The sequence below is a fragment of the Neophocaena asiaeorientalis genome, unplaced genomic scaffold (assembly GCF_003031525.2).
Source record: "Neophocaena asiaeorientalis asiaeorientalis breed wild unplaced genomic scaffold, Neophocaena_asiaeorientalis_V1.1 scaffold154, whole genome shotgun sequence".
In the NCBI taxonomy this organism is placed as follows: Eukaryota; Metazoa; Chordata; class Mammalia; order Artiodactyla; family Phocoenidae; genus Neophocaena; species Neophocaena asiaeorientalis.
This window is the reverse complement of record NW_020172982.1, coordinates 5,429,018-5,454,696: the sequence shown is the minus strand read 5'-3', so window position 1 is coordinate 5,454,696 and position 25,679 is coordinate 5,429,018. Positions and strand designations below refer to the sequence as shown.

General features: G+C 41.4%; 1 protein-coding gene across 2 annotated transcripts in view; it reads right to left on the bottom strand.

The window, feature by feature from the left end:
• NR1D2 (nuclear receptor subfamily 1 group D member 2) overlaps window positions 1-25,679 on the bottom strand; it is a 26,129-nt gene continuing 450 nt past the window's right edge. For both annotated transcript variants that reach the window (XM_024742036.1, XM_024742037.1), the window contains exons 2-8: window positions 20,096-20,356; window positions 19,088-19,176; window positions 17,049-17,193; window positions 14,596-15,218; window positions 12,677-12,862; window positions 10,084-10,294; window positions 1-3,387 (exon numbers count right to left, since the gene is read on the bottom strand). In XM_024742036.1, coding sequence (XP_024597804.1) covers window positions 3,191-3,387; window positions 10,084-10,294; window positions 12,677-12,862; window positions 14,596-15,218; window positions 17,049-17,193; window positions 19,088-19,176; window positions 20,096-20,153 — 1,509 coding nt within the window. In that variant the 5' untranslated portion in view covers window positions 20,154-20,356 and the 3' untranslated portion in view covers window positions 1-3,190. The remainder of the gene's footprint in view (window positions 3,388-10,083; window positions 10,295-12,676; window positions 12,863-14,595; window positions 15,219-17,048; window positions 17,194-19,087; window positions 19,177-20,095; window positions 20,357-25,679) is intronic.

Genomic DNA, 25,679 nt, shown 5'->3' with positions numbered 1-25,679 from the left:
TGGTTAGAAATAATATTTATTATTCCCTCCCCCCATGTACAGATCACTTTTCAGAAAGAGGAAGATATTATCCATGTGTTCATCGATAACAGTTTGTAGAAAATAAACGTAATTCCTATCTTGTCAACAATATAGTTCTATCATTTTTTTTAAAACAATAGCCGTTTTATTTTTCCATGTTAGTTCAAGAATAGCTTCAAGTTTTATGTTTCAGATCAAATCAAGACAATCTTTGTTTCTAGGTAATTTCCTGACAGAGCCCCTCCCCCCCAGCCCCTAAAAAATTCTATATCCTAAGTGATAAACTCTTCTTGTACATTCAGCAAACTTTATATTGGAAGAGGATAACTGAGATAGGTACTTACTCTCGTGCGCAGTAATAAATCTAGCTGAGCTTCTACACCTTGCTTTGCAATGATGTTTACATAAAATAAATCATATCTTATCAAGTTACAATGGTAATTTCTTGAAATGTAGTTACGAAAGCTATACACTTAATCCACTGAAATTTCCGAATCTGTAATTAAACCATCGCCGTAAGGAAAAGCTTCATCCCAAGATGATGTTCCCCCCCTTTTCCTCAGCTATTTCTCTCTAAAGGCTTGAACCCTCTCTCAGATCATGTAAAGAGATATATTAAAAGCACAGGAAAAGAAAGTTTTAGCTCGCTGACATAATGCCCTTAAGTTTGCTGACATAATGCCCATGTGTTAACTTTAAAATGTAAAATCAGAGTTAAAGCGTCACTTAATTCATACAGTACATTGTTCATTAATCAACAGTGTCCCACCAACTCAGAAGTTCCCTAAACTGGTCGTCTTCTCCGCATTTAGTAGGTTTATAACCAATGACTCAGTCAAAGAATGTGCTTGTAATAGGCTGCTGGTTTAATTCTAGAATTAGAAGTTTCAATCTTGGGCTATTTTCAAATACAGAAATGCTACAAGTGGCATATGAACTATTAATTTTGTTTCCCATTACCTACAGGAAGAATTTGTTCAAATAAAATTTTACAAGACAAAATGCAAATCTCTATACCTATATATAGATGTATACATGTATATATTGAACCTAACTAAAGTTTTATAAGCAATACTAACATAGCTCTGGTTACACATTCCTAAAGACTTAGTAACTGTTTTAAAGATATATGTTATAAAGAGGCTTATGCAAAAGGCAAAAATTAAGAAACAACATGATCTTTGAGGTTTTCAGTATTACTTCAAAAAAGCTGTTTCTATTCCCCATATAAGAAAACTGTGCATTTATCTTAGAAAAAAAAATTATAAAAAGATAATGGTATCATGTGAAGAGTTCACAAAAACTACACTATATATCCCATAAAAGTCATACCTATTTAAGGTAAATCACGATTATGGTTTATATTGTATTACAGACATCACCATCACCTTTCCTCTTTAATAATGAGAGGGTTTAACTCTGTTTTAACTTAACTAGTGCCACAGAAATTCAAGTCCCAGTAGCAACAAGTTAAACAAGGTTATTACAAAATAAGGCATTCTGCTCACATGTCATTAAAGTAACAGGCCGAGTATAGTAAAATGGGATCTTTTCGTTTTTGTAATTTTATACAATCCAAAAATTATATAGAAGGCAATTTTACCCCAAAACCCAATTAACTGCTATCTTCCAGGGCAACAGAAAAACATACATAAAATCCTCAACTTTTTGGCAATTTTCTCCAACTGCCATAAAGAGGCTGATCTTATCTATTTAATAAAGCCCAGCATCAGAAATACGGATGAAATGTCTCTGACTATGCCATTTCTAAGCCTGTAGGTCACACACTAAACGATTTTTCAAATTATACATTAAATCTAATTTGACAAAATCCCTGTAGTGTTATTTAGGGGAAAAAAAAACCCAAGTGGATTCAGAACACACTTGCACACCCACACTCACACACACAGGCACACATCAACGTATTGAACAGTTTTCTTAAACATTGGTTGGTTCTCCAGAAAGACTCCACGTGTTTATCGTCAAGCTACATCATGTGTGTAAGGGGCAGCAATGCAACTTTCTTAGCACAAAGAATCTGAATGAACTTTTAAACAACTAGTACCTGAACCAAAGATTTTGCCAAAGATGAACTCTGAAATACATGTTTTTTGAAATCTGGACCCAACTGCCTGTTGCACTTGTACATTAAGTGTTGCTTAGATAAACAAAAATAGAGCATAAATTCATTACTCTACTATCTAAAGATTTAAAGCAATAGTTATGTCATCAACAGGTAAAATGCACCTAATTTGGGTCTTTTGACACCTCTTGCTTTAAGTTTATTGTATGATAAAGTTCTTCACAGTTTAAAATATTGTGAAGAAATATATTTATATATAACTATATTCACATAGATATTATGTACACATACTATGTATTTAATGTACCCATAAACTTTGAATATGTGTGTGCCAGAAGGATAACCCACACATACGCAGGAACCCTGAATAATAGATTGGCGTGGACTGTGAAATGATTTCTCAGAAATGCATAGAAATAAAAAGAGTATTATTATGAATAATTATAATAACAAAACTTTTACCGTATTTACATAGTGCCTATCTCCCAGGAGGTAAATATGCTTTCTAGACATTCGTCAGCATCTCTGTGAGGCGGGGCATTGGGAACACGATCAAGTCTCATTTTCCACAACCAGCGAGCCTGTCCAGGACCACGCACTTTCACGGTGGCAGAATGGAGCACAGACAAGGAGGTTTCCTAACTGGCAAAGTCTCCAAACACCAGATCAAACAGTCTTGGGGTGAAATCAAGTTTCCATCTTACAAGAGAACTTCCACCACAAAGGATTAATTTTTAAGTCCTCATATACTTGTGATTGTGCATTATATTTGTACCACAGGGAGATCAAAATGGTTTTTGGTTTTGGCAGATGAAAGAGTCTAACATTCAGTGTGACTATAATTCAGTGTAACTTCTCCAGTTTAAGTGCAACACCGCTGACTGGTCTACCGGGGAATTGCGGTCAATGTCTAAGCATGGCTGAAGAAATCTCAAACAGCTGCTGCCTGGTCACAGAGGCGGCCTGCAGTCTCATGTTGTCTTAGAGGTCTCTCCTACCTCCATGTATGGTACACACGTAAATAAGCATTTCCGCACAAAATATACAGTCAGCGTGAATCAGTCCATGTCTAAATAAACCAAGGCCTTAGGGGTGAACTTTAAAGGCCAAGAGCTCCTCGGAGTGCATGTTGTTTAAAGATCGAAGATCTGGCAACTTTAGAAGAAGTTTTGTAAAAATAGAGGCCTCGTTTGGATGGTTTTTCATTATTAAGGTCCTTAGGGCGCGGATGAGCGTTTCCTGCAAAGCCTCCACAGAGTTGACGTTTTCTATCCCTGATCGATCTGAGGGAGAGTGAGGAAGAGAGCGAGATGGAGGAGAGGACATGTTATTAACATTAAATACAAATATAACCCGTGCTGTCGGTCTCATCAATGAATTCAAAACAAGGTTTTACACATTGGAACAGAGGCAAAAGATAACTGACAGAATTTTTTAAATCCCAATGGCAAATTTTTGTAGCTCTTTATTATAAAAATATATATCACATAGTTCATTTGATAAATCAAAATTCTTTATAGTGATTAGGTATCTGCTCACAAAAATCTAGAGGTTCTGATTTTTAAAATTAGATGCTATCTAATTTCAACTGCTTCTGATTGGCAAAACCAAATGGGTCACGTGGTTTAGCAGTGTATTTTCATCTCATGTGGAACATACCACACTGGCACGTCACCGTAGGTGGCAGGCGCCTGGGACCCACGAGTGGATCCCTCTTCCCTTGGGTGGGCCAGGCTCACTCACGACTAATGCATAAAACATTGTAGAAAAAGCGGTGGCTTCCACCTTAGGCAAGCTCTCACTCGCTTGCCCTGAGGAAAGCCAGACGCCATGTGAGATGCCCTATGAAGTGGCCTGAGTGCGAGGGAACTGAGGGTGGTCCCCAGCCGCCAGCCAGCCAGGAACTGAGGTGCTCAGTCTAACGACTCCTGCCAACCACCAGTGAATAAGCCTGGAAGCGGATCCTGCCCTAGGGGAGCCTTCATGGGAGACCACAGCCTGCCCACAGCTCGACTGCAACCTCCTAAGAAACCCTCAGCCAGAGGCACCCATATTCTAACCCTCAGAGATAATAAACGTATGCATTTTTAAGCCACTGAGTTTTCGGGTAATTTGTTATGCAGTAGTAGACAACTAACATAGTATGCAAATTTATCACCTAGTTATATTAACTTGCATTCACTTTTACTTAGCATACTGTGTTTATTAAACTCATCATACAAAAATGTTAATAAATTAGTGATTTAGCAGAAACCAGCAATAAAGGAAAGTATCCTTAAATGAGCCGCACTTATGTTGTTTGCCACGGACTTTTTTCATCAGCATGGGTCCCTTCTTCCCTTTATAACAGGACACCGTAGTGCACAAGAAATATTCAATGGCTCCAAGTATAGGGGGTTGTAATTAACAAGGAAAGGACTTCTCCAAAGAAGCAAAATTCTCTGGCCATTTACACCCTTTTTTCATTTTTTTTACAAGGAAATCAAGGAGGTTTTACATTATAACTGATAGCTGAAAAACGTTACTTGCAATGCAAACACTCAGAACAAGGATTAAAATTTAATAGTAAAGAGGGGGAAAGTCTGACTAACTTAAATGCAGGAAAAATGATGAAAATAGTTTTATATTACATTTAATAAAATTTGGATTATGACTACAACTGTGTGCTAATTCTCACAGGAAAAGAGACAAACTGAATGTTGACTACGGGCTGGGGGGCGGAGGGAGTCATGATTTATCACACAAAACTGTGAGATGGACAAAAGATCTCTTTTGACACTTGACTCTGCCCATACAATCATAAGGGTCATCTCTGCAAACCTACTTAAAGCTTTCAATCATGCTTCCAAGACTCTCCTTGCCTCTAATGTTCAAGTAATTGTTTTCTTTAACAGCCTTACAATTTACTAATTCATTCACCAAACACTTATTCTGTGATGGGTGCTAGGGAATTAGCAGTGAACATAACAAACAAACCAAAATTCCTTCCTTTAGAGAGCTCATATTTGGGCAGAAGAAAGTAATAGGTTTACATTGTATCATCAGTAATTTATAATAACTGGGAAAAAATGACGGTGATCCCCACAAACAAAATAATCTAGATGGCAAAGAAAGAAACAGACAGGAAGTGGGAAAGGACATTTGAGTTAGTATTATACGTGGTTGGTCCTCCAGCAAATATGTTGTGTTTCGGTGACCTATGCTTATGTAGTCAACCCCCTTCGGGGAAACAGATGCCTATACTGTACCTAAAAATGTTAATCATATTTAATTTTTCTAAAACCATGCTTTCATGATTTGAAGGCCAGAGGACCTAACTACAAATCTAGCTGGATCATAAAACAACGATCCTCTAGAAACTGCAACACTAGAAGGCACAGACTGAAATGGAAATTCACCTTCCAAAGGATGCCCTAAGTGCTCTACTACTACCTGCAGAACTTAATTCATGATACGGCTTTCTACTTCCTTAATTAGCTCCCAAGCTTGTCCCCCTCACCAACTGTGCTGATGCATATTCACTTCCTACACGATGGAAGGTAAGTTCCTTCAACGAAGCCTCCATGAGGACAACTGAAACCTACATCCAGGAGAGCTCTGGTCTCACACCCACAGGCCAGTCTCTCATCTTCAAATGGAAGTGACTGCGGCCATTACACACAACCTGAAGAAGAATTTACCTTCCAGGTGTAATTCCTCTTCTCTCCCTGGTATCAAAAGTCTTCCAATCTCACAGGCAAATAAATACCGTGCTTGAGACTGCTCTCTCCCTTAGCGGCTACAGCTATTCTGTAAACACGCGGTAGAGTGGGAAGGCTCCTGAAGCTCGACTAACAGGAGTCCCAATGCCTGATCAGCCCATTATGAAAAACGTGACCTTGGGCAAATTATTCAAGCCCCCTGTTCCTCAAATCCCTTGCCTGTCGTAACTGAGGATAACATGTCCTAGCTCACATCCAAGGTCTGCCGTAAATACAAAATTATATAATGAGATCATTAACTAGCATTTCTTCGGACAACCACCACCAGAAGAGAACAAGAACCAGAAGGCAAGTGTAGATTCCAAGAAAAACAAAAGCTATTTTAAATATAAAGCAAACTATAATGTTGCTTAATTCTAAACAGTTAACAGAGAACATAAATAAATAACCCATTTGTTATCTGACCCTGGAACATGCCCTTCAGGAAGGGCAGGCTTAGGGCAGAGTCTGTGTTGCCTCGTTACCCTTTCAGTCCCACCGTGTGAACACTAAGAGCACTAGTCACGTGATCACCTTACTACGAATGCTGATGTTTGTTCAATGTTTAGAATCAACTGATAAATAAAGCATGGGAAATAGCCACATTTATAGAACAGAACATAAATATTTTCATTCTTGACAACGAAGAAGAAATGTTAGCGCAGAAGCCAGGATGTGGAGAAAGGAGGGCCCTGTGTCCCTGGATGGTGAGAATATTCTATCTAAACTATCTGAGAGGTTATGAAAGAGTGAGTGAGCAAAGACTGTGAGCATGTTAAATTTATAAATAAAACCAATAAAGTAGCAGAAGAAATAAAACATAAAAATTGAGGGGGAAAAGTGAGAGGGAACTTTTTTAAAAAATTTATTTATTTTTGGCTGCATTGGGTCTTTGCTGCGTGATGGCTTTCTCTAGTTGCGGCGAGCGGGGACTACTCTGCGTTGCGGTGCATGGGCTTCCCATTGCAGTGGCTTCTCTTGTTGTGGAGCATGGGCTCTAGGCACACAGGCTTCAATAGTTGTGGCACAGGGGCCCTAGAGCGCAGGCTCAGTAGCTGTGGCACGTGGGCTCAGTAGTTGTGGCTCACGGGCTCTAGAGCGTAGGCTCAGTAGTTGTAGCGCACGGGCTTAGTTGCTCCGCGGCATTTGAGATCTTCCCGGCCCAGGGCTCAAACCTGTGTCCCCTGCATTGGCAGGCGGATTCTTAACCACTGCGCCACCAGGAAAAGCCCCAAGAGGGAACTTTTATTTATCAGTTACATCTACTAAATAAAAAGAGGTACAAGCATAGTATTTAGAGTTGGGTCAGCAACCATCAGAACAGTTAAAAAGAAAGATGGTTAGAAATCTAGTTCTCTGAAGAACAGGCTAGGAATAGAAGAAGGAAGGCTTTCCATTTTATACCCTTCTATAGTTATGGAATTTTATTTTCCTGCTTTAAAAACAACAATAGTTCTTTTTAAGTGACAAAGCGTTAAATTCGACATTTTAAAATGCATGCATGCTGTGTTGCCTGTGTATCTTCATATATGAACACAACACAAACAAGAATGCCTTACCATCTTTTACAGTCAGTCTCTCCCCTTTGGTACCATCTATCAATAAGCAGGCAAATGGACAAATGCATGGATGGGTGAATGGAGAGAGGCAGACCCCTAATGCTAACAGTGGTCTTTCTTGGTAGTGATATTATCATCTTTATTTTCATCTTAATGTTTTCTAATTTCTCAAAGAACCCATATTATTCTTATGATCAGATAACAAAAGAAGGCTTTTTCGAAATTAAAATTTGAAACATAAAAATCACGTTCCTGGTGGAAAACACAACTGAAGTAGCACGGTGCCGGCAGAGAGCTCCCCTTTACCCCTTGGCCTTCTTTTCTTCCCCTGAACTACCTCGGGGACACAGTCCCTCCTTCCCCCCTCCTCTGCCACAACCTATTTCAGCAGAGTTCACTCCACTGCCTCATTCCTGGAGTTATTTCAACAGCCTCTCGACCTGACTCGCCAGCTCTGATGACTCACCTGTCTAATCCACCCAGGACAGAAACGCAGAAGTAAGGTTAAAGCATGGCTTTGTTCATGCCAGACCATTCCCCTACTTAGGAAGTTACACTGACTTCCCACTGCCCCGTATTCCAGGTAAAGCTCTTCTGTTCAGCTCGCCAGCTGTCACTCTGTAACCTGGTGCTCCCCTCACCCGGAGCCTTCTGCCCCCTCCTCCTCGACGTGCACCCCAGGCTTTGGCCCCGCCCCATGCCATCCCTCGCCTCAGGCTGGGAAAATCTAATACCCCATCCTCCCCACAAAGCCTTCTCAGATGACTTCATCTTCCTTCCTGAACTCCTACCTACCTCAGTCAGAACCAAGCAGTTTAGTAACACAAAGCTTTCTGTGTTGGTTCTGTCTCTCCAAATGGAACACAAAGCCAGTGTCTTAATGCTTGTTCTGTCTCCCCCGAGCACCTGGCACTTAAGGCATATTCATCAGATAAAGAAGTTACCGAGTATGGATTACCTTTATTTCACAATTAAAGATTTAGTAATCTGAGGACAACTCAAACCATTACTAATTACTCATGAAGAGACTGCGAAATGGTAGGTAAGTGCAAGAAGCATTACAAGGTTACTAAGAAACCAGGCATCCCTCACTGACACAGTCCATCCAAACTACTCCCATAAGTGCATTTTTAGCTACCCAGGTAGAGCTGATCAGAAAAGGTAGCCAAATAATGCCTGCAAATGGCGTCCGTTTTTTATACCACTGACGTGCAACAGGCCCTTTAAGATATACAAAGAGCTTCCTCTCCTTAAGGATCGCTGACGTAAGAGTTACTGACTTACAGTCCAGCCACATAACCAGGGGCCACAACTTATACTTTACAACCCTCACAGTGTTCAGCACAAGGTCTTTTACACAGTAGGAAGCAAATGGGAAACTTAAAGCAAGTCATATCAAAATACTGTCTAGGGCAGGGCTTCCCTGGTGGCGCAGTGGTTGAGGGTCCGCCTGCCGATGCAGGGGACGCGGGTTCGTGCCCCGGTCCGGGAGGATCCCACATGCCGCGGCGGAGCGGCTGGGCCCGTGAGCCATGGCCTCTGGGCCTGCGCGTCCGGAGCCTGTGCTCCGCAGCGGGAGAGGCCACAGCAGTGAGAGGCCCGCGTACCGGAAAAAAAAAAAAACTAATTCTCAACAAATGGTTTAAAATAAAGTTAGCGATACCTAAAACCGGCTGGCACTTTCTTACATGTCCCCAAGAAAGTCACTGTCTCAATTTCCAATTTGCTATGGGGAATAATCTCTGCCTCACTAAGTACCGTCTGAGTTGAAATACTTTGGTCAGAAATAACTGCAATATAATGCACGGTGGCAGGGAAATCGGGAAACACCATCAATGACTCATATAAACAAACATTAAATGATAGGATTCAACAATCTTGGAGGCTCCCATGGTACAATCCCTTCCTTTCACAGGATAAGGAAACCGAGACGCAAAGAGAGAAAATTACTTACCAAGTCACACAGAAAGTTCAGTAGCAAAGCTGGGTGAGAGCCTACAACTCATAATTCTCTGATTTTTGTAACAAAACACAGTAATACATCTTGATACTTGTAACATTTTCAAGTAACCCACATAATATTTTAACCAAAACTTAGATTCATATTATAACCATCTACCTAGAAATACACAATGTTTCAAAAAATAAATCCATGAAATAATACTTTAGACTCATAAAAAATTATGAACAAAAGCTAAAGACTAAGAGTGGTATATGTGAGGCCCAGATCTAAACATCCTTTTATCCCTATACAGCACTTTTGACTTTTACTGCCATGATAAAAAAAAAAAAAAAATTAATTATGCAAAAACAACAGATTCGGGCTTCCCTGGTGGCGCAGTGGTTGAGAGTCCGCCTGCCGATGCAGGGGACACGGGTTCGTGCCCCGGTCCGGGAGGATCCCACATGCCGCGAAGCGGCTGGGCCCGTGAGCCACAGCCGCTGAGCCTGCGCGTCCGGAGCCTGTGCTCCACAAGGGGAGAGGCCACAACAGTGAGAGGCCCGCGTACCGCAAAAAAAAAAAAAAAAAAAAAAAAAAAAACAACAGATTCATAGTTTAGCATATTTCCTAAGGCCTTCTCCCCTCTACATAGCTTGCCAGAACCTAGCCGACTGCCACCTTCTCCCCACTTGGTCACTATATTCCAGGTGTCACACAACGGTCAAGCAGCTTCCTTACCTGCAGAAACCAGGACAACTGCTGTAAACAGACTCATCTCTTCGTCACTAAGTTGGAGGGCATTTAGCTTCTCACTAAATTCAAACATAGAGTTTAGCAGATCCCCTGCTCCCATTGAGTGTAAATCATCCACACTATACTTCTTTCCACTTAAAAAGGTGACAGTACGCTCCTTTGCGTCAAATAATGATGCAAACCGTACCATTAAAACCTGGAAAAAGAAAAAGACTTAATTGTATCTGGAGAAGTTCAATAGTAATACTAAAAAATAACTCAGTATTCAAGTCAGTTAAGAGACATCCTACACATAAAAAAAGAGCTGTAGAAGAAAAAGTGAGTTTATTTTTACCCAGAACCATTTGCTTAAGACAAAATCTCCACCAAAGCGATAAATACTCTAGGAAGAGCATCAAAAAACTTCCAGCCACCAGTGGCAAAATACTCAAGTCCTGTGATACTCTGAAACTATTAATAAAGATTCTGAAATGTAAATTCAAAATTAAAGCAGGCAAAAAAAAGCCCAAAACCCGAAATTAAAGCAGGCAATAATGCCAAGAAATGTGAAACTGGGCCTTGGCCAAAGGCATTTAGCAAACTCTTTAAGCTACCAAGTGTATCATATGGTCTCTAAGCCCTAAGTAAAAAGAGCAGTATTTCAATGCAACAACGCTTGGAAACACACAAACACCAAATGCAACCAAGGCAAATGCAGCAGACGGACTCTAATCATAGTCTATTTTAAGAAAGCATAACCCAAAGAGACACTACACAAAGAAAGCTATGGCAGCAGGTGCTCCAGACATCAAGGTACAATGGAAATCCAGACCAAACCAGTCAACAACTGCTAACCTGCAGCACTCCCTCCACTATAGTAAACGGTAACATCTAGGTCACATATTCCTCTCATAACCAGAGGAACATTGAACAAACACCTGCCCTTCGCAATGCTCCCAAGCAAAGGCTTGTTTTACCCAAGACAACCCAAAAGAGAGTGAGCCTTCTAAGATGGTGCTAGCTCTACGACACAGCAATCCTCAGACAAATCACAAGGTGAAAAGAACACAAGTCCTGGAGCGAGATTTGTGTTCTAGTCCTGACTGTGTTATGAATTTACTGGTAACCCAGGAAAGAAAAGTCTCTTCACCTCTCTGGGCCGTAGTTATCTAACCTCAAAACCGGGTGAATTGAACTTGATCTCTGACATCCCTTCTGACTTCAAACCTTAAGTCTAATATTTTTCTTTGAACTGAAAACCCTAACCTATAGGTGTTTCTTTGGAATTCTACAACAGCTGTTTTATTTACAAAAACATCTTCTCTGTTCTAGCTCAGGTGCCCCAGAGAATAGAACCGAAGGCAAGGGTTTATATGGGATGTGCACTGGCACATGTGAAAACAACAGGAGTTAAGAAAAAGGAAATGAGATGGAAAGGAAAGAGAGTCAGTATCAGAGGACATACTGCTAAGCTGGGCACCACCTGACATCAAGAACAACTGAGAGCCCGATCCCGTGGGACCCTCCAGGGAAGTGAAGATCTTCCCCCAGCTCCCTTCCCCTGCTGATCAAAGACTGGGCCCACCGGCATCAACGTCCCACCCACCCCCTGCCTTTGAGGATAATGCCTACGTGAGTGCTGAGCAAGTGCTGAGGCTTCTCCCACCTCAGCAGCAGCAGGGAAGCCCCGGGGCAGACAGGTGAGAGGTCCCTAAGCAAGCACAGCGAGAGGCTCTGTCTGCATCCTACTCAAATTGGCAACACGGGCTGCCCCAGGCCCAGGCAGAAGGCACCACAGCAGAGAAAGTGGAGTAGCAAAAGTAGCCAAGGATCCTGGAGTGAGGTGAGGCCATGAAGATCCACAGTGGTACATAAGAGATGTCTGAAACAACTCCCAAATATCCTACCATCTCCTAGGAGACAAAAACCACCATCTATTTACCCTTCGTGTCCAGTACTGAACATAGTAAACGCTGGGTTAGGCTATCAGGAGGTGTCTGACTCGGGGAACCCACCAAGTCCACACCTGAAAGTGACTCTAGAACTTGGAGTTCATGTGCTGCAAATACAGTCCATTTGTATTTAAAGTCCTAAGTAACTCGGCCTTTACCTTGTCTTTTCCCAAGATCCTGAGATGGTCATTCTTTTGTTGATATTTTCAGCCTCTGGACTATAAACAGTTGTTGAGAAAAGAATCAAAGTAAAATACTACCTTCGACTTCCCTGTGGCACAGTGGTTAAGAACCTGCCTGCCAATGCAGGGTACAAGGGTTCGAGCCCTGATCCGGGAAGACCCCGCATGCCACGGGGCAACTAAGCCCGTGCGCCACAACCATTGAGCCTGCGCTCTAGAGCCCGCGTGCCACAACTACTGAAGCCCGCGTGCCACAACAACTGAAGGCCGCGCACCTAGAGCCTGTGCTCCACAAGAGAAGCCACCGCAATGAGAAGCCTGCTCACCGCAACTAGAGAAAGCCCGCGTGTAGCAACCAAGACCCAACACAGCCAAAATAAATAAATTCGTTTAAAAAAAATAATAATAAAATAAAATAAAATACTACCTTGCCCTGTATCAATATTCAGGATAAATAAAACCTACCTCGAAAGTCCCAGCCTTTAAAAGGTTGACCTGGTCATGTTGAGAGAGATCTCTGAAGCCGGGAATACGCTTTGCAAACTCCACCACTTCCTTCACTGCTGGGGTGAAGCTCATCGAAAATTCTTCCCAGATTTCATGCCCCGATTTATGAGGATCCACATACGGAGACTTATTCATTGGACAAACCTAATACGCAGAAAACAGAAGAACTACTGAATTGTGAGAGGTGGTAAAGAAATTTCAAAGGTAGCATATCAATCAATGGAAAGCCCATGAACATACCCTCCAACACCAGTAAAATCCACTAATATTAGCACTCTCTCCATGTGCTACTTGCCTTGTGACAGAGAGCCTCAGAGCAACCTAACTTAAACAGCACTTAACTTATCTTAAAAGAGGTAGCCTAAGCAAAAAGTACGTCTATCACAAGCTAGTTCAAAAACCTGTTGCAGAGGTTTGAGAGATTGTTTTGTAATATTGCTGCCATCTTGCACTGGGTTTTATGGTTTTCAATCAAATTCATACGTATTCATTCACTTGATTCTCAACCCTACTGTGTAGTCATGGCAGACATTATAATTACCATTTCTTAGATAAGGAAATGGGACTTTATGAGGTTTAGTGATTTATCCAAATACAGCTAGAAGTCACAGGCCTAGAGTCCAACCCCACACTTAGTATTTCAAAACTCACTTTTTTCTAAATAGGCACAATTACACTGTTGTAATTTCAAACAGGAAAAGACAGTGAGATGCCTCACTTTTTTAAAAAAGGTCACTGACCACTCATTTCATATACACTAGTGTGACCACTGGCCTCCACTTGTTCAATTAGGACACAATGACTGGACGTACAAGATGGACCTTCTAAATAAGAATGGAGAGGGAAAAAACAGGAAGCCAAAGAAGGTATTAGGACACTACAAAGATTATGAAACATACACTGTATACTCTATTAGTAAAATCAGCCTTTAGATTTTCATTAAATCCATAGCAGATCGAGTAATGGGACGATTCCATAACCATGGAAAATATCACAGATCAGAACCTAAATGCTTACACGTTTTCTCCCTCCTTAACAGAGCCACTAAGCCTAAAAAAATATGAGGCTACCTTCCAGATCCATGGAATCAAATACTTGTAAGTGACCCCAAAAAATCTAACATTAGGACTGGGGTAGAGTCAACTATCTTGAAATGAAAAAAGAAGATTTTAATTACCTGGCTATAAAAAATACCAGGCACTATCAAAGGATCTCATTGTGTAAACTGGAAGTGCCGTGCTACTGCTGTTTTAGATGAAATTGGGGCTGAATACAAACAATGTACTTTCATGCAGACTATTGTATTTGATGAAAACACTTAAATGATATGAGTAACATTAACTCATTCCATGGGATGAAGTCGGAGAAAATCCTTAGAAACCAGCGAATTATATTAAACTATGCCTAAATTTTCAAACAACGAAACATCCATGTTCTATATCCAAAGACCTTTTTGCATCATAATGGTTAAAGAAAACACTTTCCTTCTAAATCAAGGAATTACTGACCATGGCAAGCTAAAAGATCAGCCCTCTGAGAAAATCCCAAAGCTAGGAAGGCAATGCTTAACCTGAACGCTTCAAGTTTGAAAAGGATTTCTAAGAATTAGGACCGATTCTTCATGATCCCTATTTTACATAAAATCCTAATCCCAATCATAGTACCAATCAAATAACACGCCTGTACCTAGCTCTGTAGGAAATCAGCTCATTCAACAAATGATGTTTATTAAAAATATCTGACCTAAAGTACTGCGCAAAATTGATTCTGTAAATCTCTTAGGTTTTCTGACACCCCCGCCCCTGTCCTCTGAATGAAAGAAAGCCTTCAAAGCTTTCCTTGATACAAAGTGAGCAAAAGAAGTGATTTCACTATACCAGATGCATTCTCCCTCCAGTGTTGCACAGGTAACTATTCTCGTTCTCATTCTGAGAACATCCATCTATGGAAACTCTATCACATACTCTCTGAGTATAAGCATTGGAGAAGTTCACACAATGTCCATTTGTAATACAAATGGCATGCCCATTGGCGTAATGCATTACGTTCCTCCCTTTGTACTGTCCACCGAGGTGCTGCTGGCTCTCACTACAAGGAAAGTGGCTGCTAAGCCCACTGCCACAACGGTCATGATTCAAATTATATTGCTCCATGTTCTTAGGAATCCGTTCTCTCTGCGGCTGCACGGTCTCTGCCGAGTTTTCTCGCTGCTCCTGATTATACATAAAGGTATCCTTGTGCGCTCTGGTTACCATGCCAATCACTTCTTCCTTCGCAAAATCCGAAGAGGGAGAAGAGCTTTTGATGTTTTCTTGCTCCAGCTGGGGCTTGGGTCGCAGCTGTTCCTGGGCTGGTAAAGCTGTCTGTTCATGATGTTCTACTAATTGGTCGTTCTGTAGATGACCACTGAACTGGCTGTTCATCATGGTCTTCATGGCACTCTGCATCTCAATTAGCATCCTCTGTTTTTCACGCTTAGGAATACGACCAAACCGAACAGCTATTGAAGAGAAAGATATTTAACATCTACATTCTAAGTAAGACCCGTTTATACAAAATAACACAAAACCGGCTCTGATAGCTATGGCTTCTGGTCATATGAGTAAAGAACATCCATTTGTGTCTGGCCCAAATTATCCTAAACTTGCTGGTTATGTTTTTCTGGTACCACAGGAAGTGGGAGCAGGAGGACAATTTTTCGTTTTTCTCTCAAAATAAAGCTCAGAAGATCTCTAGGGTATTTTACAAACAAAGCCTAAGAAAGAAATTTGAAATTAACTGATGGAAATCAGTTTGCCGCAGACCAGCATTCCTATACAGCACCTTACTAAGAAAGCTGAAGGCTCTGTTCTCAAGAAGGCACACATGATTCAGCTACCCACATCCACCAACGCTGATGGAACCCACAGGTACAATCACTCCCTGAATGACCTCTGTCCGTTCATTTCTGTAACCTTATTCTCAAGACCCAACTATGAAGGGATCTCCTTTTCCAACTTCTTAAAAGAGAAAATCTTTAAAAAAAAAGAGAAAAGAAAAGAAAAATCACAGTCAATAAAATGTAGTTATTGGAAAATAAACTTGCTGGATTTCAATTAAAATCAATGAAACAAAAATAAAATCATTCATCCTGCACTACCTTAGAGACTAGTCTTAGAATGAGTCCTGTTTCCAACGTTCATATCCCTGAGGGGAAAAAGCTTCTTTCCACCTAACATTTATACAGAGATAACAAAAATTAAATATCCACCCAGCAAGAAAACCTCACTCATCTAACTGCAGCCTGACACTGTCATGACCACAGACGAACAATTTTATCATGGCGCACACTCTACCTCTGCTCCCTCCTGTACAACTGATGGCCATTTTTACTCTTTCTGGGGAAATCACAATATCCACCAACTTTGGATTAGTATTTCTAGTGCTATAAAAAAAATTTTCAAGCAACTGAAAATACAAAACATCAATTGCTGAAACCTGTCATTCGAGAACCTCCTTATTACAATACTATATTTCTGCGTCAGTAAGATACTAGAGTAATCTAAAGGACTGCTTAAATGACCCTTCCCTAGATAAATACAAGGTTCATTCTTAGCAATTCTTAATTAACTCTACGAAGCCAATCCCTCTGAAAACCTCATACTCCTCTATTATGTTACTTAGAACACAATGAGACTATCCAAAAATGATTTCCCAAGAACAACGGACGGAAGAGTCACATCTTCCAGGGACGTCATCCATAAATAATACTAAAGGTCCTGCAAATCACCACAACCTTTATTTTCCAGGGGAGTGGATCATGCCAGAAATGAGCAACCACCTCCACTCCAGACCCTGACGTTTCTTTCAATTTTGCATCTCCTTTCCAAGTATTCAGAATCAGTGCCCTAAAAGCACTGTGTCATATCAGGACTGAGAAGTGACAGAGCTGATTCACGTAGGGAGGAATGGGTTCCTCAGGACTGCTAAGAGATCAGGGAAAAAAGCCAAGGACTCCTATATCAAGAAAAAGTAAATTTTTTTTTTTTTTTTTTTTTTTTTTAGGAAAAAGAAAAAGTACTCAAATTGCATAGGGAAAAAATGGGTCTTTTCACAGGCAAGCAACAAAAAAAGAAGAGAGCCAAAAGCTGTTTCTGGGGTGATGATGCTAGAATTTTGACTTGAATGAATTTGGCATCCTACAAGGCATCAAAATGTGTTTTCTAAAATCTGTTTCACCCTGAGCACAAGGGGGCCATCGGTAATCGGCTTATAGCTCCGGTTTATGCTGAGAAATAAGGGCCAAGCTCCACGCGCTTTAAGGAGAGCACTCTTTAAACTGGAGACGTACCATCTCTCGACATTCCAACAGACAGACACTTTTTGAAACGACACTGCTGACATCTGTTCCTATTCATTCTCATTATAGAGCAGTTTTCATTCTTCAGGCACTTCTTGTACTGAATGTTTTGCTGAATGCTTCTCCGGAAAAAACCCTAAGAACAAAGGAAGACGTAGCCATCCATTTAAAAACATCCAGATGAACTCCCTGTAAGCGTCCTCCCACACCTAACCAGCCAGGACACTGCTAGCCACCAGGAAGACACTCTGGCTTAGAGCTGAGGGAAGCAGAATACTGACACACAGAGTTTAACTGGGTTCTTACCGACATCAGCAAGCACCTGTGCCTACTAGCCAAGCAGAGCCCTTCTTCCGTGCTTCCCCCTGGAGAATCTCAGTACCGCCAAAGACCCCTGCCCACCCAACCCCCGTCCTACACTTTACCCTGTTACCAGCCCTGCCTGCCGGCACGCCCTCCGGCTCACGCTTTAATCACATACAAATTCCAAAACCCTTGAAACATGAATGACATTTTCAACAAGCTGACAGAGAAATGTGTTCCATACCGTAACTTCCTCACTAGAACTAAGCATTACGTTGGTAGAACTCGGTCTTTCCTGGATTATTACCTGCTGACACCAGCAAGGCCTACTTATATGTGCCAGATGTTCCTGGCTACTTGTCCGCAGCAGGTAAGTGTCACACCACACGCCACAGACCAACTAAGGATCCAGGAAAGACAGTTCCCAGCTAGATGGCTACACAGAACTGCCTTCACTACACAATTTAAGTTCATGCTCTGTGAGTGGTCTTCAAAGATCTCCAGCTTAATGGTTCCCCTGACTTTTTCAGCAAAATCAAAATTACCAAAATTATTTTAAACTGCACTTCCCTTGACTATCATAACTAACCACATATTTGATGAATCTGTATTAGTAATTATGGGATACAACATTTTTATACTTTGTTACTGCAATACTATACTTGGACACTATAATATCTGAGCTAGACACATCTTTAAGAGCAATTATGTGTGGTGTTTATCAGGAATACACATCTAGACTCCTGTGCTTATGCTTTTGTTTCTCTAGCTATAAAGTGAGACTAATGCCTGTCCCACATTATTTCATATTTTTGTAAAAAAAAAAGAACTATTTATAGAAACTATTTATTAAAACAGTGGAAAAGTGCTACATCTGTACAAAATACTGAGCAGCCTTGTGAAGTGATCGAGCCATTAAGAGCTACAAAATTCACAATTCATTCAGAGCCACCCTAGAAAATATTTTCTCTTTCATCATGTACATTCACTGTTGTGCTCACCCACCACATCCTGCCAAACTGTATTCCTGCTTCAGTCAGAGAACAGCAAGAGCACGTGTCTTGGCCATGTTAATTTTAGATCCTCAGGAGAAAGGACTGTGCCAGATTAGAAAAGAGAGAGATTCCCTAGATATAAGTAGGAGGTATAGACTTCTCACTTGGAATTATCTGACTCAGGAATATTCAACTAAACTTATAAATGAGCTTTCCCAAGGGCTCAATTTATACTCAAGATTCTTTTACTTACTTGGCATCACTTCTGAAGACAGCACATTTTTACAAACATCTAGGAATTATTCCCAACTCCTAGCACCCGACATTGTCAGAGTGTCAAAGTATCTGATGAGACCTACTCGAAGTCTGGTTGAAACTAAGTCCCAGAAAGGCAGTAGCGCCTCATCTGCTCTGCTCCCTGCTGTCCGCCACCACCTAGAACAGTGCCTGACACATTAATGAATAAACACTTCATACCATACTTAAGTTTGAGTGAGAGAGCAAATTTATGTATACCAAAATTTTAAAGAAAAAAGAAATAGTTTCACTGAATTTAAAATATATTTTTCAAAACAAGTTATGTTTATACACTACATAAAATGCTTAAAACTTTAAGAGGAACAGCTGACTTCTCTCCTCCTCCCAGATTATCAACTGTGTAAATTGGCAATCCTAACTGCAATTTCTTTAATCCCAGAATCGGTAGCTTAAAGAAACAAAAGGATGCTTTACCTTACAGCCTTCACAAGCATGAACTCCATAGTGGAATCCTGACGCCACATCCCCGCAGACTTTACACAGTAGAACCATGCCACTAAATTCTAAGGCACAAACAGACACAAAAGTGAAATGCTGGAAGAAAAACTAAAATTGTTTTGTTTTCTTTCCAACTGAATATTTTATTTTGTTCAACCTGTAAGTACTTTAAAAATATACAAATCTACTTTTATAACGTAAAAGAAAAATCTTTACATCGAATTGACATATCAAAAGGAATCACGAATTTCTTTTAAACAGTTTATGGCACTGCGAAAAATATCTCAGAGAGCTAGTTTTTCCTTTCCCAATGATTTTAAACATACACTGAAATTTTATAAATCTAGAGTTACTTCACATCAGACATGCAACCAGAGCTAAGAAAACAATCCTGCTGGATAAGAATTAAGAAGTTAGCCAGAGGTGTCAATCAACAAAAGGTGCAAAGGGGTGTCTCCACAGGCTGCTGTACAATACTCAATTCAACTCACCTGCTGGTCCCAGTCAGGCCCCATCTCTGCCTGATCCTGCCCTGTACCAGCCCATCACCTCCACAGTCACTCAGGGATCCTAATTTCCACGACTCATTTGGATATCCCAATCCGCTAAACGTTCCTAGCTCCAACTTCATGAAAGCAAACCCCTTTCCACGAATAAGTACTCTGTCTAGAAACCAGATTCGGCACTAGGAGTGCAGAAGAGAGATAACTGTGAAATGGGGTAAGAGGTTACCCTCGAAGGAAACATGGTCAGACAGAGTACATAAGCACAGATCTTGCTCTGCAGCAAGAACCAATTATGACAGCCCCTAGGCTGCAACTTTTCAGATCATCACTGATTTCCTACCTAACTACTGAACTACGATTACCCAGAAGGGAGTGAAAATTATACCCCCAAATAAAATGGTCCCCCAAATGAGCAGCTGATAAAACAAGCCCCACCTGCAATTGGTGGCACAAACCTTTAGAAAACTAAGTAACTCACTTGTCACTGAACTGTGACTCTTTGTCATCCCAGGTGCGCTCGATTTGCTTGTTTTCATAGAACAATCTATCCGATCATCCTTCAGGATGCCTTCAGTATTGGAGAGATGGCCATTTTTGGGATTCCCGTTGTTATCAGCATTAGTGCTAGCCGGAGAAGATGGGACGGAGGAGGACTGGAAACTGTTCTCGGAGCCCTCACTGTGACAAGACGCAGGGCTAGAGGCTGAGCTGGAAGAGCTGATATAGGCAATCACACCTCCTAGAAAAGATGGGGGAAATCAGACAATTAGATACTTGATAATACATATTTTCTATTTTTGCAAATCTGAACAGTAACGTCACTAACTTTAGAGACAGGTTAACGGTTAAAATTACTGCACGAGGAAAAAGTAACTTATTTTCTTCCTTATTTCCTACTATTCTTCTTGCTTCCACAAAGTTCAAAGCCAAACAATTCCCACTAATTTAAAATGTGAGCAGGTTCTCACTGGCTTTGTCATTCTGGGCACACGCAGATCCAAACCTAAAGCTTTTCATTTTCCAACCTATTACTAAAAGGAATGAAAAACCTTCCCGAGCAACAGCATAGTTTAGAGTAATCAAGTTGTTTTGGCCGTGAAGAAATCGGGTTCTGGTCCTGTCTCTGCGTCCTTCATTATACCTTTACACGGAACAATCCCAGAACAATGCGTTCATCATTTAGCTCCCCCAGCACTTGGCTAAAACACAGGTCAACCAGGAACAGACGTAACACTTGGAACTCTGGATAAAGTAGTTTATCTGGAAATGGAAAACCTTTCATAGCTGTTGCCCCCAGAATCTTTCTGTCGCGATGTTCCCCAAAGACTCTATGACTATCCACTAAACCCCAGTTCCACACACTGCCTTCTCTACCTACTTCTGACGTTGGACTTGCAGACACCCTTATCGCAAAGCCCAGACTAGAGAAGGCACCCTCAGGAATGAGCATTTTGAACAAGTTCTCCAGGCGATTCTTTGTCATACTGAAGTTTAAGAATGGCTATAACTAGTGAACTCAAGCACAAATTGGCCCATAGTTTTCAAGGTTGATTTTTTCACCGACTTAACTGCCTGAATATCTCTAATACACTGTGAATCCAGAGAAAAACGATTTTAACCTGGAAGTCTATCAAATGTCGTGTTACTGGGTAAAACCACTGTGCCCTCTGTTTTCATAAAACTTCATAGATCTAAAGGTCATATTAGAAATTCCAGGTGGTAGCAAACTGCTACTTTTTTCTCACTTACCTCCACTGGGAACAGGATACAAAGAAAAATATTATCCTTAGTCTTCAATAAATTCCCACAGGAAGGTCTCACAGCTATTTATCTTTCCTAAAGAACACTTTAGGTAGTAAATTCACTAACATCTCAAAAGGATAAAAGGTGAGGAAGTTACACCTTCCCAGGGCCAGCATTTGAGTCAGCCACTTACACCCATGAGGTCTTCTAACTACCTCAGCTTAGAAATAAACTTCTAGAGATCAGAGCTATCCTGATGGCTTAAGAACCCGATTAAAGCACTGACTGGGCAATAGAAGGTACTAATTACCCAGAACACACCTTCCTTTGCAAAAGCTCCAATATCAAATCTAAGAAAAATTACTGGGCTATTAGCAATCCAGTTAAGATCCAACTCCTGTCTTTAGGGAATCAACAGTCATTTACAGGAAGCATTTGTGCCAAGAACCACGGAACCAAAGATGACCCATCAAGAAGCAGCTACGTTCTCTTAGCAAGACCTTCAACACTGATTTAGTTGTGTTAGCATGTACCAGACACCAATCTACCCACCTGATAGTTAGCAACCCCAAAACATTAACATTTAATTTCCTAGAAGGTAAGGAGTACATCTAGCAGTTCCTCAACCCAATGAAGAAGGGGAAGTGAAAAATACAAGACACCAAGAATGCCGAGAATAAAATGACAGAATTTCACACCACATTTCATCCTCACAAGAACCCTATAAAATTAACTTCCATTCTTCCATTCTACAGAAGGGGAACTCAGAGAGGTTAATACAGCTACTAAGTGGCAGGGCCAGGGTTGAAAGTCAAGGCTGTCTAATTCCAGAGTACAGAGTATTATTTCTTACTGAGAAGACCTGGGCAAGCAGGTTACTTTCAATCTCTCTAAACCTGAGTCATCTTCTATAAAATGGCAATATCTACCAGAGTTATGATAAGACTGAAATGAAATGGTGTCCATAAAAGGGGATTATTAAAATAAGTGATTTTTACAGAGACAGTTTTTAATGGTAACACAAGAAAGGTAAAATCCCTGAACCAGCAAGTCCCAACAGCTCCAGAAACAGGCAGAATGTACTTCTTAGATGCCTCAAGCTAAAATTAGCTGAGGCACGGTCTTCTCTATTTTTAGTTGAAAAGGACCCTAGAGCTGGGCCAGGTTCCCAGGCTAGGGCTTACCCAGTGGTCAATGTCAGACAGTATCAAACTCTGTACTGCTGGGAAGCACTTACTGTCCTGGCACATATTGGGGTTTTCTTACCCTAATTCTAGGCTTGCCCACCATCATCACCCACCCCCACTGCCCATCATCCTGGAAAATATGCTTGAGTTCAACTCATGAGTGTACTTTTCTGCCTAGTGACTTAGAACCAAACGTTTTTACCTTTAAGAAGTTTTAGTTTTCTCATTTTAAAAGTAGGTTTTTAATAATTTCTACTCACAAGATGACACAGTGGACCTAATGAAGCACTAAACTTCCAGTTGTATCCCAGTGTCAGGGCTCCAGAGAACAAGATGGTCCCTTCCCTAAAAGGCTTTAAAGGCCAGCTGGGGAGACAGCCTTATTAACCAGGCATTCCAGTGCAACATGAGCAATGTTTCATACAAACTACTGTGAGCTGCTGACAGCACAAGAGCACTGTAGAGGGCAGAGATCACCAGCAAGGTGACAATAAGTGGGATCTTAAAGAATACGTAAGTTACTAAATGATGTACTACAGAAGACGTTATTTAAGAAAACAAACACCGTGGTGACAAAAAACAAATAGGTCTTATTTTGTAAAACAGTGTTCTTGTCTCCATGTAAATTGCTGGGAAGGGGTAGGGGGGCAAGTGTAATCTAGTGTCTGGGGAAGAAAAACCCTACTGACTAGCAACAAGATTAAAAAAGAGGAATGATGAAATGGGGAAGCTCTACTGACCCCTTCCTTTTCCACCAGCTATGACCCTGTACCACGGCAAACCACATGGACCCCCGAGGAGACAGGACCACCAAGCTTTGCCTATGCCTTCAAACGTTACGTGGGCTTCAACCTATAGCACAGCTTGCGCTCCCCAAGTGCATTATGTGCATCTGGCTCTCCCACTTGCCTGGGTAAGTTACTCACTTCAGTTTACTTTGACCCTCATCTTCAAATGGTGACAACAGCACCTTCCTTCATAGAGTTAATGTGAGGCACCAAAGTAGCAACCCATGTGAAGGGCCTGGCACGTAAATGCTCAACAGATACTGGTGATTATTATCTTACTGTCATTATACTGGAAGAGTTGGATCAGGATAGTTCAAACAAAACTAACCCTCTCTATCCACGCGTCTTTCCTTCAATTCTGAACGTGTCACGTGGACCCAGTGGTTTCTCTGAAAGTTCGTATTTCCAGGCCACCTTCTGACTCCCTCAACTCCAACAACGAGTCAGGCAACTTCCTTCTTCACTTCTGATTCTTCCCATTATCTTACTGTTTCTCTTTCCAAGTGACAAACAGGGTAGACTACAGATTTGTAAAGATAACGATGGCCTATGTGGGAATGTCTTCCTGATTTTTCAAATGTGCATCACCGCCACAGTTATGAAGTGTGTACAGTATGCTATTTACTTTGAAGAACTTGGTACACTCAATCAAAATCTGTGACAAACATGTGTAGAGTCAATTTCTACAGTTTCACTGTCTCCCCTCTGGATTAGTCATGGAGAGGGCAGAGACACAGTGAGTCATGATTTACAGGACAGTTACATGAAATGGTCACTGGGTGAATAGGTATTGACTAATAAAATGTTATCGACCCAAAGGGAGGGGCCAGAGGCTGCCACACAGCACTGAATTCGGCCCCACCCCAGCCAACATTTACAACAACGTGAAGGAAGCTCAAGAGAATGCTTATCAACGCTCCTTCAGACAGAGGGATGGCAGAAATAGTATACTGGATTACAGCTTGCGACAGCTTGAACTTGGAGCCAAACGGAAAAAGAGAAAATGTAAGAATGATAATGGCAAGCCCCTACAGTTCAGCTCCAACAATTATCTGCACAATGGATGAAACCTAGCTTCAAATCAGTTCACATGGAAAGGATCTAGCTGACTGCAAGGCTACTGTGAGTCAGCAAAGCAATATGCTACAAAAGCCAAGCCTGCCAGAGAACTCATTTACAAGCAGCATCCCCAGCTTGGAACTTGGTAACCGACCAACAACTTCCACTTCTGGATGCCACATCCCAAAGGGCAACAAGGATGATGATCAGAAAAAAAACAACACTGACCAAGGGATGTGAACTGGCGACAGGGGAGGGGTGGGGGTCAGCAATCATCGTAAGGAAATTTTATAATTTGTAGCCACACTTTAAAATCAAAATTAAGTTCACTGATAATGTTCCAGGAAGGCTCAAATCAGACAAAAACTTTCTAATCACTTGAGCTGGCCCACCTTATCCGACCACGAAGCTGGAAGACTTCATTCACGCTGGGTTAGACGAGGTGGAAGTTTATAAACTCTAAATCCTTACCAAGTAAAAGTTTAATTCCGTAAGAGTTACTTAAAATTTTAAACTATCCTCAAAGCTTAAGTAAGCCCACAGGTAATTAAAACACAGGAAAATGGCTTTTTTTTTTAATGTACATGGAACGTTCACAACAATTTGTTATCAAGGGATGGTTTTAGTACATATAATAACTTAAAAAATAATCACTGGCTGTTTCTGCAACCTCACTGGCTTTAGGTAAAGGGCCATCCTTCGTTGGGAGAAGGGGCGGCAGCTAAAAGGGCAGAAGCGAGCCTGGTATTGCTCTGTGGCGTTGCAACAGGAACTGTAGCAAGAAAGGGATTGACAGAGTCAAATTCTGTTATCCTGAGACTTCCCTGGCGGTCCAGTGCTTAGGACTGGTGCTTGCACTGCTGGGGGCCCCAGTTCAAGCCCTGGTCCAATCCCTGGTCCCGGAACTAAGATCCCACATGCCACGCAGCACAGACAAAAAAAATCTGTTACCGGTTTCAGGAAAGACCAGTGACCCATGGGTTTAAAGCAATTAAGCGAATTGACAAGGATCAGCTGTACAGGACGCCTACGAGTCACCCCGGGTCACCGCCCACATGAGCCAAGGGCTTCGCTAAGGGTGGAATCCCTCACGGTCCCGACTGGCGCCTCGGGCGTATTCATCACAGAAGGTGTGCAAGGTCAGTCGCGTCCCCGAGCAGATCGTTAAAACTGATATTTTTCTTTTTTTTTTTTTTTTTGGTAAACACGAGGCAGCGATACAACCGGGGCCTTCCTCCGCCCGTCCGCCGGGCGACCCCAGAGGGTCTCGTGTCGGGGAAGCCCC